The sequence below is a fragment of the Leptidea sinapis genome, chromosome 3, assembly GCF_905404315.1.
Source record: "Leptidea sinapis chromosome 3, ilLepSina1.1, whole genome shotgun sequence".
NCBI lineage: Eukaryota > Metazoa > Arthropoda > Insecta > Lepidoptera > Pieridae > Leptidea > Leptidea sinapis.
Genome location: NC_066267.1, coordinates 8,636,687 through 8,653,357, shown reverse-complemented (window position 1 = coordinate 8,653,357; position 16,671 = coordinate 8,636,687). Strand labels below are relative to the sequence as shown.

The 16,671-nt window shown below is 37.1% G+C and overlaps 1 protein-coding gene across 1 annotated transcript in view; it reads left to right on the top strand.

The window, feature by feature from the left end:
- LOC126979624 (differentially expressed in FDCP 6-like) overlaps window positions 1-12,243 on the top strand; it is a 42,794-nt gene extending 30,551 nt beyond the window's left edge. The window contains exons 6-10 of the mRNA XM_050829055.1: window positions 1,852-2,041; window positions 3,718-3,854; window positions 4,740-4,876; window positions 6,184-6,308; window positions 10,174-12,243. Of these exons, the coding sequence (XP_050685012.1) occupies window positions 1,852-2,041; window positions 3,718-3,854; window positions 4,740-4,876; window positions 6,184-6,308; window positions 10,174-10,317 (733 nt within the window). The 3' untranslated portion in view covers window positions 10,318-12,243. The remainder of the gene's footprint in view (window positions 1-1,851; window positions 2,042-3,717; window positions 3,855-4,739; window positions 4,877-6,183; window positions 6,309-10,173) is intronic.
- The last annotated feature ends 4,428 nt before the right edge of the window (window positions 12,244-16,671 follow it).

Below are 16,671 nucleotides of genomic sequence, written 5' to 3'. Positions count from 1 at the left end.
AGATTAAATTTATGTTTTAAAAGGAATTAAAAAAAATACAAGTCTTCTTATACCTGTTACCTAGAACCCTAACAAATTTCAAATCTTATATTAAAAAACAATTAATTAAGGAAGCCTAGAATAGATGATTTTATAAATGCCAAGATAGCTTGGCCAGATGTCGCTCCATCTCGCAATGACAGCTTGACAATACCTTAGGTTCTTGTAAACCGATGTAGAGCTGTGACTAGTTCTATTATAATATAGTGCAATAGTATAATTATGGATACAACTTTGTATTTTTGTATATTAGAATAATTTATTTTGTGACGATTCAATGTGATCCTCGAGATTTTATTGAATAAAGATATTCTGATTCTGTTTCTGAATCTGATAACATCTATGTGACCGCTACAGAGTTCCCCAGCATCTGGATGTGTGGCGTTCCTCTACAGTGCGGTTTTCAAGGAACTTTCTTCCACTTACAACCAAGCTGTGGAATAAGCTTCCTTGTGCGGTGTTTCCGGGACGATACGATATACCTTCAAAAAAAGCGCGTAAATTTTCCTTAAAGGCATGGCTCCCGATTACCCTGGTGTTGATTTAAATTTATTTTCTATTTTTTAGTTGAATTTTATATAAAGCGTGTTTTTAAAACTATTAAGTACTTTAACATCAATTCCAGAGTTATCGACTATAGATAAAAATTATATATAAATTGGCAAAAATCTTATTTTGTAAATTGAATAATGGAATCTTTTCAAATTAGTGTATTGTCATAGCTCCTCGATAAATCTACAGAGTTTGAATGAAATCTGGCCGTTTAAAAAGGGTCAAAATCGCGTCTAAAGGAGTCACTTACAAACATACATACAAACATTCAAGTGAAGCTAATATAAAGCGTGTAAAAACAATATTCATTTATTGCGCTATCCTACACAAAAATGACAATTTTTATTACATAAAATCTTAACAATTCAGAGCTATAACAATTATTTTACATTAAAAAGGGCCAGTGGCTCGCAACCCAGCCTTAAGACGACACTAAATGCTAACGACCTTGAGCGATATGAGTTCACGGCTGCCGGCTTACTATCTATGTAACAAAGCCAATATTTTCAAAATTCTTGCGTCGAAAACAATTTATTTGTTTACAATCCTCTTTATTCACTACTAATCTGAATAAATGTACCTACACAAAAAAGTACAAGCTATAAGAATAACTTTTCTGAGAGTAGTACTAAAAAAATGCGTCCTGCCATGCCAAAAAACTTGTTTAACTGCAAAAAAGTGGTAGTTCAAAAAGGCTCGGGAGTGTTAACTATAACCAACAGCAAGCATTAGCAACCTACAAACAAGACTTAAGGATATGTATTACAGGATTAAATAGTGTTCATAGCTCGAAATGCTATATTTTTTACCACAAAACTTGTCTAAAAACACCATGTTTGCGTGTTTTCTGCTTACTCTTCGCCTTAAGTTCATGAAAGTAAGTTTCTTCACCACCGCATTGTGTATGAATGCCACACGTCCTGATGATGAGAATGATAACACAGTGTGAGACGTGTAGTGCTTAAATGTATTTCGATTACTTCTCCGGAGTGAAATGTAGGTAAGTAGGAAAATAAAAAAAAAGTTATTCTTATAATTTTAACTAAAAATTGCGTATTTAGCATAGATCATGCACAGGGTTATTAGATATTTAAACAAGCCATTATAATTTAAATGGATTTTCATATAACTTTAGCTGCCCGCATACCTATAGGTATATACCAGATGAATGTCGCAGCTTCAGCTCTGTTGTCTCACCAATTCGTACACACATTTAGAGAAGGTATGGTGTTAGTAAATGTTATTTATTTTCCATCAAAGGAGTCGCCTCCAATGGGTATCTGCATTACGGCAAGCGGCGGCAGTATCTGGTGGTGCCGAGGGTTATCAGAGGAGAGCCCGAGCTGGCAGACGAGGTGCGGGTGCTAGGAGGGAGCAGGAAGTTCGGGAAACCAGGGCGAGGCTACAGAACGAAGTTCGCGCCAGATTGGCAGCTGAAGCACAAGCACAGGTAACCAACTTCAAACTCTTTTATATTAGAAGGGGTTAACAGGCAATTACACACCTGGTGGATATTGTCCACAGACATCCCCAAGGGTGGTGTTTCTTTTTATGACAATAAGGGACGAGACGAGCAGGACGTTCAACTGATGGTAGTTGTAACGCCCAGCCCATTACAATGCAGTGCCGCTCAGGATTCTTGATAAACCCAAAAATTCTGAGAGGCAATTGCGCTCGTCACCTTGAGACATAATTAAGATGTTAAGTCTCATTTGCCATGTCATTTCACTAGCTACGGTACCCTTCAGACCCAAATACACTAATGCTGACACTGTTTCACGGCAGAAATAGGCGTCGTTGTGGTACCTATAATCTAGCCGGCATTCTGTGCAAAGGAGCCTCCCACTGGTGTGTCTATACCTAGCGGTGCCCCCGTCGCTCAGCAAAAATGAATACAATGAATAATGAGCTCTTGATTTGTTATCGTTAGTCATTTATTTTTCAAAATTAATTCCTTGGGGATTGTCTTTAAGGCTCAGAGTCACGCCAACGATCTTGAGCGTTAGGGTGGAGTTTGCTATCTCGATTCACGGGTATACACCAACCCCAATCAAATATAAGTCAGCGGCACACTGCCTCCCGTCACCCGCACACGGTTCCGCGTACGGCCGTTTGTAGTGAATATAGTATACGTTATATGCTTTTTTTTAACTTTTAAAACGTTCGCTTTGTAGAAAAATAAAATAGCTACTCTCCTTTGTTAGAGCGATAAAAATATCGCCAGTAGTTTAGAAGCTGTAGCAAATTTAAAGTTGAAGAAAGCTTCATTACAATAATTTTTATTAGATGGTATTTTACGTTTTACAAAATTTTTAAGCGTTCGAATTGGAGATTACATATCAGTCCCTAATATATATATTTTTTAAATCTCCCAGCCAACTCTTTGTAGAGCATTAGAGCCTTAAAGATAATCATTCCACGATACCAGTATCCTTAAGGTAATTGTGTTCCTACCACAGTTTCGAATAAATTACCGCTCTGAAAGAGATGAAACAGCTGTAGAAACTCTTCCAGCATTATTTTGTTGCAATCGTATAATAATATGTTTTACATAAATATTTGTTAAAGACAATAATAATCAAGTGCAGGCTGTCTCATTGTTTAGATAATCTGCAGTTGCTAACAAAATTTACTGCAGCCATTATAACTTATATTTATTTAGAGACAATGAACGGCCGAAACATCTTTATTATTTACTTGATTAGGTCATTTGCCCTTTAGACTATGGTGAATTTTATAGAGCTTAATAGAATTAGTAACTCATATTCTGCAAGAATTACTGACTGACTGACTGACCAGTGGGAGGCTCCGTTGCACATGATTCCGGCTAGATTATGGGTACAACAACGGCGCAGTAATTTGTAAGAATGATTGTTTTTCGGTCTGAATGGTGCCGTAGCTAGTGAAATTTCTGTGCAAATGAGACTTAGCATCATATGTCTCAAGGTGACGAGCGCAATTGTAGTGCCACACAGAATTTTTGTGTTTTTCAAGAATCCTGAGCGGCACTGCATAGTAATGGGCAGGGCGTATGAAATACCATTAGCTGAAAGTTCTGCTCGTCTCGTTCCTTAATTTCCTTTAAAAACTGACTAGGTTACTCAATGTGATATTCAATAATTTCAGGAGCTTGCAGAACTCGCACAGAAAGACAACAAAAAGCTAGAAGAACTGAAACACGCTCAAGCAGAGCTGGAGAAACTGCTTCATGAAGAGACTCAGGCAAAGCGTGACGAAGAGATTGTGAGAGCGTTACAAGCGAGGTGAGAAGTTGAATTGATACTATAAATCGGTGTGTTAAGAACCACATGACTAACTGAAAATTTCATCAAGGTGAGACAATATTGGTAACATCAAAATAAAAATAGATTCTAAGATTAACGATTGGTCTAGATAACGCGTAGCGTAGTCGCGAAGTGCGGCAACTAATGCTACGCTCAAGTGGGCGTACTCAGTCTCAAACAATGTTTGACGTTGACGTGCTACATGTTCTGTTATACTTTGCTAATAATTGAAACTAAAATGCCGGTTTGCGTAGTAAAATTTTGTAAAAATAATACCAAAAGAAATAAGAAAGACACTGGGATCACATATCATCGGTATTTTGTGTTTAATTCAATTGAATGTAAAATAGCACGAAGCGTATGTTACAAAATTTAAAAGATTCCATTTAGAATCAAGATGCCACACACAGAAGCATAGTTGCCGTAACCAAAAGCTATTGTTCTAAGGTAGTGCGGTATCTAGTTGGAGCGTACTCTTACCTATGTACACGCGTTTGAAGTTATTTTATTTAATACATTTAATCTTTTTACATACATACTAAAATATAGAGCTTTCATTCACTTAAATACAAATACAGACTGCTATTACCTTGCAAAATTTAAGATTACATCACAAATTTTGATAAGAATTAAAAGAAGGCGATATAACCCGTTGTATTTTTTGTTTGTAAATATTTGCAATTATTTGAAGACATTTACTTTAGATTTTTTTAAATAATTATTTTGCTTAACACCACCAATTTTAATCTCTGTACGTTATAAAGTGAAACAAAAGATACTGATGAATAATTTTTTTTTATCATATTAATTGAAAAGCCAATGTATTGAAGTAGGTGATGTATTAATTGTAACTATTACCTACAGAGTTCTAGCAGAAGAATGGGAAAGGCGTGAAGAACTGGAGAGGCTACAAGAAGAGCAAAACAGAATGTTAGAAGAAGAAAGATTTAAAAGGATGCAGTTTGAAATGCTTCAAGCGGAGAAAGAAGCCCAATATCGAGGTAATGAAAATATTACCGCTTACTTAATAAATAAGAAATAACAAAAGGATGTACTTAAATCTAGGTATGAAAATTGTGTAAATTGTAAGGTTAATTTGACAAGGTGGTGATCTTCTTCTTTAGCTATTCTCAACATCTAAGGTGTAGGCCTCCTTCAGCTTATGCCATCTTTTCCGGTCTTGAGCAGTCTCATCTGCGGTCTTTCTCACGGGCGTTTCTCACCCCACGGTCTCCATTCTATCACTGCCTTGCACCACGAGCCATGCTTGCGGGCGACATGGCCAGACCACTCCCATTTCAATTTCGCAACACGGTTGGTTACATCGCTCAATTTGCTTTGATCTCTGACCCATTCATTTCTTTTACGGTCTCTCAGTGTAACTCCTACCAGTTTTCTCTCAATTGCCCTTTGAGCCACCTGAAGTTTGAGGAGGATCTCCTTAGTAAAAACCCAAGTCTCAGCCCCATACGTAAGCACGGGCAAGATGGTCGTGAATACGAGCTTTTTGGTGAGCACTGATTTTCATGTTGAACGCGAACTTGAATTTGGAGTAAGCTGCCCACGCCAGTCTTTACGCTTGTCAATTTCGTTAGCCTGATTTTCCTCTCCCATTACGATGTCTTGACCAAGATACACATACTTTTCCACTTTTTTGATGAAAGTGCCATTTACGCTGATGGATGATGGACTATTTAGGATTTTGGTAATGATCTTGGTTTTGTCGAAGTTCATTTCTAAACCACACTGCTCAGATGCTTGATTGAGATCTGTATCATAGCTTGCTGTTACATACATGAATACAAGCCAAGATAGATAGGTGTTTAAATAAAATTGCGATCACGGATAACGTAATACTAGAGAACAGTACAGATAAGTGAAACATTGTGAGCGTTAGATGGGATGTCTCGGTAAATGCAGATGAATTTTCGATTTTTTTGCAGACATACATCTCGCTCATGTATTGGCTGGTGATGTAGCATTGCTAATAGTAGATATCTACGAGCATGTTTTGCCTTTTAAAAATATTCAGACCACATGCAATTCTTTTGAATTACGTTTAGAAATATTTAAAAAAAAGGTACATAACAAACAGTAAAAATATTTTCGTTCACTTTTCATGTTCACGATTCGGGAATTATCAACTAAATGATCCCACTAAAATAAATACATCCGAAACAGAACACATGCGGGAAAATATCTATGTCTTGTTAGCAGATTTATAAGTATTATTCAATCCTTCTCAAATGATAATTTTAAAATTAGAACTTTCCATATGACGTACTTTGACAATTTATCACACACACAGAAGCAGAACGTCGCCTAAAAGAGCTGGAGCAAGAGAAACAAAAGTTAGATGCAGAGTTGAAAGCAGCACAAGAGAAGATATATACGACAGAACATACTGCGCAAGCACTACACGTCCAGTTGAGGGTAAGTGCAGCTAAGCAGTTTTCAATGAAGTAAACAATACCCTCGCAACCAAACTCTCTTAGTTTTTACTGAGTGATTAAAGAAATATGTTAGACGCTAAACGCGCTATCGTTATAAGACTACATACACTCTTTATATTGATCAACTCCACCTGCTTTTTCTCAACTTCTTGCTTTAATCTCATCAGTTATTTGCAGAAGTGATCCGAATCGATGGTTCTGCCCGGCGATACAAGCTCATAATGAATAATACTTGGGTATGCTTCCTACACCGGCCGTGCTAACATGTCCCGGGATAGCGTCGACGAGTACTCGAACAAACTTGTGTCTGAAATCGAGACTATGCTTTGCAAAGTCTCGGAATGGGGCCGATAAAATTTAGTCCAATTCAACCCCAAGAAGACACAAGTTTGTGCGTTCACTACTAAAAAGTCTCCCTTTGTCGTATCCCCTCGATTCGAGATCACTCCTCTAACTGCCATAGCCTGTATTGGCATACTTGGCGTCGATTTATCGAGCGACTTTCAGTTCCGTGAATGAGAAGGCCATACTGGCCTCTAAAAAGCTTGGTGTACTCAGTAAGGCGAGACAGTACTTCACTAAAAGCCACCGCCTGCAACTTTATAAGGCGCAAATTTGTCCTCACATGGAGTACTGTTCTCACCTCTGGGCGGGTGCTTCCCAGTACCAGCTTCTTCCATTTGACCGCATGCGACGAAGAGATACGCGAATCATCGACGATCAAGTCATCTCCGATCGGCTTCATTCTTTAGCATTGCGTAGAGATGTGGGTTCTCTCTGCATCTTCTACCGTATTTATCACGGGGAGTGCTCAGAGGTGCTGTTCGAGTTGATTCCAGCGGCCGTTTAAAATCAACTACCGGCGGCGGTCTTCCCGAACAGATACGACTTAGGGACCTTCAAGAAAAAAGCATACTCCCTTAAAGGCCGGCATCGCATTTTTTGACACACCTGTTGTTGTGGATGTCCATTTTTTTTTTTTTTTATGGAATAGGAGGACAAACGAGCGTACGGGTCACCTGGTGTTAAGTGATCACCGCCGCCCACACTCTCCTGCAACACCAGAGGAATCACAAGAGCGTTGCCGGCCTTTAAGGAAGGTGTACACGCTTTTCTTGAAGGTACCCATGTCGTATCGTCCCGGAAACACCGCACAAGGAAGCTCATTCCACAGCTTCGTGGTACGAGGAAGAAAGCTCCTTGAAAACCGCACTGTGGAGGACCGCCACACATCCAGATGGTGGGGATGATATCGTAACTTGTGGCGTGTCGTGCGAAGGTGAAATTCGGCGGCAGGAATCAGGTTGAACAGCTCTTCGGAACACTCCCCGTGATAAATGCGGTAGAAGACACACAATGAAGCGACGTCTCTACGCAACGCCAAGTGATCCAGCCGTTCACAGAGTACTGGGTCCCCGACAATTCGAGCTGCTCTGCGTTGCACGCGGTCAAATGTTTCAGTTTTCGCGGTCAGTTTCTTTGAAGCCAGTTTGGCTTTGCCCTCCAGATGGCCACGGAATTGGCAATTGCTCGAGATTTCGAGACCCAATATTCCGATACTAGGCGAGGCTTTAAGGGAAGTGTTCTCGAAGAGTGGTGATACGGCAAATGGGGTTTTTTTAGTGGTAAACGCGCAAACTTGAGTCTTCTGGGGGTTAAATTGGACAAGGTTCAACTTACCCCATTCCGCGACCTTCTCGAGAGAGGACTCGATAGAAGACACAAGTTTCTCCCGGCACTGGTCGACGTTTTCCCGAGAGAGACCTGCATGACCCGTGTATACGGCATCACCAGTGCTGTCGTCTGCATAGCAATGCATGTTGGCGGTGTCCAACATATCATTGATATGCAGAAGAAACAGCGTGGGAGATAGCACACAGCCTTGGGGCACTCCAGCGTTCACGGGCTTGGGATTCGAGCAATAACCGTCGATAACGACCTGTATGCTGCGCCCAGTGAGGAAGCTGGAGGTCCACTTGCATAAGCTCTCGGGAAACCCAAATGATGGAAGTTTTGCGAGGAGCGCCTTGTGCCATACACGATCAAAGGCCTTCGCTATATCCAGACCAACTGCCAGGCCATCCCCCTTGGTTTCAATAGCCGCCGCCCGTCTATGTGTTAGGTATACCAGAAGATCGCCAGTCGACCGACCATGGCGAAAGCCGTACTGCCGGTCGTTGATCAACTGGTGACCCTCAAGGTATACCAAGAGCTGGCGGTTAATTATGCTCTCCATGATTTTGGAGAGTATGGAGGTAATAGCAATAGGCCTGTAGTTTGCCGGATCCGAACTTTCTCCTTTTTTTGGGATCGGATGGACAAGGGCTGACTTCCATGAATCAGGGACTACGCCTTTTGAATAAGAGTGCCGGAATAAACGCGTTAGCACCGGCGTCAACTCAGGGGCACACGTTCTGAGCACGATTGGAGAAATGCCATCCGGCCCGCTCGACTTCCTGACGTCCAACGAAAACAGAGCTCGCCTAACAGTTTTCTGTCGGAACTGTACTTCAGGCATGGAGCTCTGACACCGCGGGATGGTCGGCGGTGTTTTTCCGTTGTCGTCAAGAGTAGAGTTGGAGGCAAAAAGAGTGCACAGGAGATCGGCTTTCTCTTTTGCAGTATGGGCCAGGGTGTCATTCCTCATGTGCAACGGCGGCATGGACGGCTGGTTGAAGTTACCAAGAGCAGCTTTCGACAACGACCAGAACTTGCGTGTTCCGGTCGGGTAACTGGAAAGCTGCTCACCAATTTTGACGACGTGCTTCGATTTCGCACGGGCGATTTGCCGCTTAAAAAATCTGGAGGCACGGTTATATTTCCTCTTCAGAACTTTGCAGTTCGGATCCTTTGAGCCCAGCGCCGCAACCCAAGTTCGATACGCCTGTTTTTGGCGGTTGCCTCACCCCATCCCGTGAGCCTCTTGCCCGTTTGCCCCCTCTCATATATAAAAAAAGTCCTTTCAATCCCCCATCATACACGTAGCTTCACCTTATTGCGAATTAATCGGCACAGTCTGTGAAGCCTGACCAACCTTTGACCATGACCTATTTCGGATGTTCGTGTGTCACTACTAGTTATAAAGGTTTCATTACAAATCAATAAAGAATCACAAAGTTCGATCACACGGATCATCGGATTTCTTTCAGTGAGCTCGATATGCACCCAATTATGTAGCTCTTTTGTGTACTCAGCTTTATTAAAATGTGATAAACCTTTTTTGTGGTTAAATTTTTCCACTTTATCATAATTAATTTCTTATCTTGTTCCGTTTTTTTTTAAATTGCATAGTTCTTTTGCATAACAGAGCGAGGTGCGTCTTTGATATCATTTACGGATTGAAAACTCTTAAATAAACTTCGTGCTCTTTTTCTCTCTCTGGGATCAATCTCTTATGTCTCACACAAACACATCACACACGCACACTCACACATACTCTGTCAGATCACTACTAAAATCTTAAATAAATATTATGTACGTGCTTAAACACATAATGGTTACTTTTAACATATTATATTAATTTTAGAAAGGAATACTTTACTTCTATCAAATATTTTCAGAACTAATTTAAAAATTTCATTTGAAGCTCACTTATGAACCTGTTTTGTAACTTAATTGTATTTGTATGTTCACTTGTTTTCCGCGATACAGGCATGCCTAGTGCGGAAAGCGCTGCTAATTTTGTATTTTTATGTATCCATTTTGTCAATAAATATATTTTCTTTCTTTCTTCTTTCTATACTTTTTATTATTTATTATTTACAACTTTATAAGTTTCGTATTACGACTCTATTGTCTTAAAATATGGCATTATAAGTTACTCATCAATAACGTTATTATTTCAGGATTTGAATCCTGTTCTTCGCAACGGAGAGCGGGCAAGGCGTGCAATATCTTTCGTGCCAACAACGAAGAGCTCTTCTGACACTCTCATCGACGTGAAAGTTTTAAGGCACTTGAAAGTCATAGATGACAATGATAACATGTGAATTAATTGCTTGATCCACGAGCATTTCGCGTCAGTAGTAGGAAAGTATTATATAAATGGGTTCCGACCAGACAACGATCAACTGCACTCACAATAGCGGCTCTGAGGTCTATATTATGTGAAAGTAAAGAAAGTGTAAGAATATGTCAGCAATGTGAAAGTTTAAAAAGTTTATTTGTGATCAGGGTCAGGGAAAACCCTTGGATACATTGTCTTATTTGTGTTTGTATTGTTGATCTACGTACCCACATAATGGAACGAAAATACGCTTTAGGGTTTTCCCAGATTCAAAAGAGCGATGATTACGAACGAAAGACAGAAAATGGTCTCACTTCTCTTTTAATTCCTCGGCTACATACTCTTCCTTCTTCTGGACCCGTGGACCTGGCAATATTTCATAAGAGTTACATCCGAATTCGGTCTATAAATTTTTGCATAATATTTTAACCGTCTTCAAATACAGGAGAAGGGTATCAAAGCTGTGTTCATTTTTTTACGTTTGATACCTCAGACTTCTGTCATTTGTGGACATATTACTTCTGTCATTTAAAAGAGTTTCCTTCCAGATTGTCAAGACGTCTTTTACCGTGTTTTAAGCTGTTTTTGTAAAAGTATATAAAAACAAAATTTATTTAATGCTAACAATTTCGATATTCCCTTAATACAATATCTTTTTACATAGAATAAGTGACAAAGTTTTGGAAACATTATAGCGCCGTGAGCACTGAAACCGAGAAACCGGCTCAAGAAACTCTTTCAGAAAATATTCTTGCACTCACTTTGTTCAGCTTCTTCAAGAGCTATACATGAAGTTTACGAACAAAAATGAAATGTAATATAATTTTGAGAACTTACGAGCTCTTTTTATGGTAAAATTAATTCACGCAAAGCGCAGATTAAGGCTGGATTATCTGCCACATACAGCTACAAGGACGACATTAAATACACACTTGAAGAGTAACCTAACTAATATAAAAAAATATATATAAAATAAAAATATTTTTCAAGAAATTTTAATCACCCTTACGTGAAGTTAGGTGGTCGCATAAGTATTCACAAATCGGGTGTCAGTGCCTACGCTAGCGCTCGACTGTTATGGAATATTTATTTAGTTGAATTAGGTATTTTTATTTTTGAATTTATTGTGATATGATTACGGTTAAGTAGCTCTATCCGTGTCTTTATTTAATGCCGTTTTTATATGATGCTGTATAAAAAACTTCGGTTTAGAGCAATGGAACGAAATCAAGAGAGTGTGCGTAGGTAAGCGAGCGATAAAAATGGAATCGGTTCCGTTAGCTTCCGTTCACCGTTGTTCTTTGTATGTGGACACGACCTAAGATGGATTAATAGGATCGATGAAATATAAAATAATGATGGCTTCTTTATTATATTAGTGTCAAGGCAGAATTATGTAAAAATATTTAACCAATTAAGTGCTAAGTATGTAAAATAAATTATTTCATGTACTTAATTTGTATTTTTAAAATGGCTTTCCATCAAGATTATCTTATGTTATTGTTAAGTGCCATAATACTGTAGCTAATCTTTTACACCCTAACGGCCATATTCATAATAAAACGCTTGCCGAAGCTATTCTACAGTATACCTAATTTTTTTAGGTTTATAAACCTACTTATATAAATTAAATCGATTTTTTGTATGTGTTTAATTGTTTCTTCATAATCGTTTGTTAAGCCTTCGATAGTAGATATGCAATAGTAAGTATACAATGTTACCAAAAATCTGATTATAGTCTATTGGTTTTGTCTATGACAAATCATATTGTCAAAAAGTTGTCAAACAGTCAATGACAAAATTTACGCGGGAAACTTCAATTATTGTAATGCTAGGGCACATGACATGACATCAAAAATAATTCTAGAGGAATAAATTTTGAGAAAATAAAAGTAAATATAAAAAAAAAAGACTTTTTTTATGCCATGGAGTATTATCGCCGATGTTCTAAGCACGTTATGAGGTTCTTTTCGTTCTGTTCACATGGTTCGGTTTTATTTAAGGCGGAACTTACAAATAGATTGAAGTCGATAAGTTCATATTTATCGAATTTCATTCAAGAACATTAATTTTTCGATTCAATATAAAATTTTAGTTAAACGTTAACTCTAAAGCTTACTGTGACCTCAGCTTAATATAATAAACTGACAGCATCGAAAATCAAACGGAACAGCTGACTGGCTTCGGCCATTTTTTTTCTATCGAGTCCATAAAATATTTATAAAGAAGTGTCCTAGCGTCTATACCTAAGTCACATCTACTTTGTTGTAGAGATAATAAGTGATTTATCACGAATATCCCACTATAAATACTACTTTTAACAAGCGTATATTTAAAGACTAAAACTCCGACAAGGCATTATGAATAAGACTTCCTCTAACAAGAATTCTATAATTAAAAAATATTTAAATATGTCTACACATTTATTAAAAGTTTCCTAGTCTAATAAAATAAATGTATATTACCCTTATCTTTTCGTTTATAAAAAGCACTAATGAAGTTGGGTAAACTACTTTCTACTAGCATAATAAATACTATCGAACGTTATGTTATGTTTTTAAAGTGATAGCCCTCACTTCTAGGATTAATACACAAATAAAATTTGAAAAAACAAAATTTTATGAACGATGCGGTCACCGGCACAGAACGCCGGACGTCGTGGATTCGAATCCCGCATCGTTCATAAAATTTTGTTTTTTCAAATTTTATTTGACTATCTAACGTTGTTGTAAGCATGGCCTTATGAATGAATGAATAAAATGATTGTCTTCTAAAAATTGTTGCAACAATTAAACAATTAAAATGTATAGATATATCAGTAGATCTTTATTTTTTCAATTGAGTTTTTATTTTGATTTATGTTATAAAAACTACAAAAGAAATGTAAGCATTAAATCATATGAATAAATTATTTGAATTACATTATGTGGTTTCTATTAGTTTCAGTGTTACTATGTACTTACTACTTCTATTTTTTTGCGCCCAAATAAGGGAAAGGGCTATCCTCCGGGATAACGACGGGAGGGAGGTGGTGAATGCTCATGCATATAGGGATAGTTTTTGGTGCGCATCATTTCTCGCGCACCTTTCACTTTTCAGTTGGCTCGACAGTCTAGACGCTCGATCCCTATATTAGTTGTATTGCAGTGATACGGATAGCAAACTTTATTATGTCATTGAAATTGATTTATTATTACACATTATTACATATTTCACGCCAAATAGACAATTTTTAACCTAACCTATTATTTTATTTTTTTAATATCAATTTTTTTTTTAATTAAAACGCTTTTATTAGCTTCTGCTGTATGTCTGTTTGTAACCGACTCCATTGGACTTGATTTTATTGAGTACCTGTTCAAAGACAATCGTTCTTGAGGAGAAAACTCCAGTCGTGCGTCGGAGCTGAAACACACACTTTTTTTCATTTATCATTCGTTACTGCTTGTTTTGGAAATTTTCTTTCCGCACAAGCATTATGTATGGAAGCATTACGGTTTATAAAATCTCATGTCTTATTGGCCCCTGGGTTTATACAGAATAACGATGAATACTTTAAAAAAAAAACTATGTTTTATGCGTGTATTGCTTCCCAGGTAAATATAAATTTGATATTATAGCTTTCCGAGACTATTCGTGTATGCTGTCTTGATTATATTTGAATTGAGCTAAATATTGTCCATCCTTTTAAATAAAACTATACCTAATAAAAACTATTGGCCTATTATTATTTTAGCTAACGAGTCTTTATCAACCTGATTACATCATTTCTAGTTTTCACTAACTTATGGATATGTTTATTCATTTTCGTACAACACTATTTTGTATTTTGAAGTCAAATTTATGGTCACAGAATTCCTATTGAATTTGAATTGAGTCCATGGTTCCTTTTCCAGCTGTGAAACCAAACTGGTTTTTCGTTAGCGAGATGATAAATGCTAGACGTTCACTGAGCACTCGTTCCCAAATTTTTAAGGTGTGTGATGTAAGTTTTATTCCACGAAAGCTTCCGCACTCTCTCATGTCACCCTTACTTTGTAAAAGTGAACAAGTAATAGAGGTGGTCGTTATATCAATAAACTGTTTTTATTAACAGTTTTATATTCGTTAACGAATTAACTGTTTTTCTTCAACGAAAAAACCTGTTCAAAATAATAAGCTAACAAATTCAATCAACGTCTTCGCCTGCAACTCGCAATGAATGAAGCATAATTCCGACCCTTTTGCACCTATCCCAGCCAGTAAAATTACGATTGAATGCCTCAGCTTATTTCAAAACAGTTGACGAAGCTGCGAACGAAAAAGTTGACTTGATATTATATTGAAGAAATAGCTACTACATATAAATTAAAATTAGCAATGTTATTAATATGATATGAACCTAATTAAAACCTAAATTATTAATAAATTAACCGATTTATCGAAACCTGTTGACGATTTAACAGTTTTTTCAACCTGTTGACGATTGACAAAAAACAGATAAAAGTACATAATTTAAAAACCTTCAATGACACACCTCTAACAAATATGCTTTTTCGCCAAGCACCTGGCAATTCCTCAGTAGTAAGGTAAGGATATTATTAATCAAATTAGATCATTAATAATGGATCTTTAATTCCTTAGACGTGATTTGTTATTATAAGTATAATAATATCAAACATCGAATTCATAAGAATCAAAGCAAAGAATTAAATCGGATAATAAATCTCACAGTAATCCTCCTCCTTTTGGAAGTCGGTTAAAAAGAGGTAGATATTATGTCACTAGCGCGTCGAAAATCAATCGCTTCATGTGGTCGTAGTCGCTCTCTCGATACGAAAACGGTACGCACTCGTTTGTTGTTGACAGAATTGCTTACAATTTTATATACAACATTAAAATGGTTCATGGAATTACATACCACAGGTAAGGAATCATGAAATAAAGTATTTTATTTGATTTTATTATTTCTTGTAATAAAATAAATATGGCGGAACGAGTCGTAGTCGTAGTCGGAACCGTGCGACATCGCGTGCCGGACGGAATAGTGCATGAGCCCGTGAACCCCAGACCTACGTACATAAAGCTGAAAGTTTGTCAGCGCATGCTTCTAACACAGGTAGATTGTGGTAGGTGAGTTTGTTAAAAAAAATAACAAGTCATGGGTGATGCATTAATTTTTGTTATTTGCAACAAAATTAGTGATAAATTAACATTACTTTCTGACGAGACATTGAAAAAATGTGAATTAATTTTAAAATAATATGTAAAGTCATCAATCAATTTTTTTATCCTTTATAATAACTTGTATCATAAACCAATTTTTAATAAAATTTTTGAGAAATATTTTATTTTGTTTTTTATTAAACCTGTTATTGATAGAATAAATTGAAAATTGTAGTTGTAGCATTGAATGTCTTTTCTGAGAATGTTTGCAAAATTCACATAGACTATCAGTTATAAGTCTGCGCCAAAAAGTTTGTTTCATAAGTCATTCTTATCTCTTCTTGCGATTTACGATTATTGTCTGGCAAGGGGTTGGAACTATCAACGGTGTCTGGCTAATGAGGAAACATCATCAACTTATTACCCAAGTACTATATATAAAAATCTGCTTTTATACTATGACTTAAGTAAAATTATAATTTCATGAACATTAAGGGTGTCTGGCATGCTAAGGGTCAGGCAATGAATAACGTGATTTTTAATAATATTCTGAAGGTAATACCGAAAAATAGCACTTTATTATTTGTTGTATTAAGATCGGTATTTTACACGCCTTTAGTACCGTTTACCTGCCAAAGCCACTGTTACAATGTCAGTACCAAACTCCATAATGGTCCATCGTTCTTACCTGTGTTGGGAGCATGCGCTGACAAACTTTCAGCTTTAATAAAATAACGTCGGTCTGGAGTTCACGGGCTCTCAGACTATAAGTCGAGTGAGACTCGACTACCGAGTCGAGTCGAGTGCCATAGATTAACATACAGAACTGCCAAGAAATATTGAAGCTATCTGTCACGGAATGATCCAGGTATTATACGTAACGTATTAATGTAATAATTTTTAAAGTGACAAAAAAGAAATAATTTAAATCTTTTTGAGGGTATTTAAGTTAATGTACTGAATTTCATTACAGCAGTCGTTTGGATGATGTAATTAATGGTTATTAGGACATTGGGTGTTCTAATGTTGGCAATAAGCTAACTGTTTCAGAATCTTTAATAGAGGATTTAATGCAAGTGTGTAGATAGAAGCACAAAAGACTTACTAACTCGACTTAGCCGAGTAGAAGACATTTTAAGTTTATGTCTGTTCCTAGTGTTAACATTATGGTTATGACAGTTTCTAGCAAATT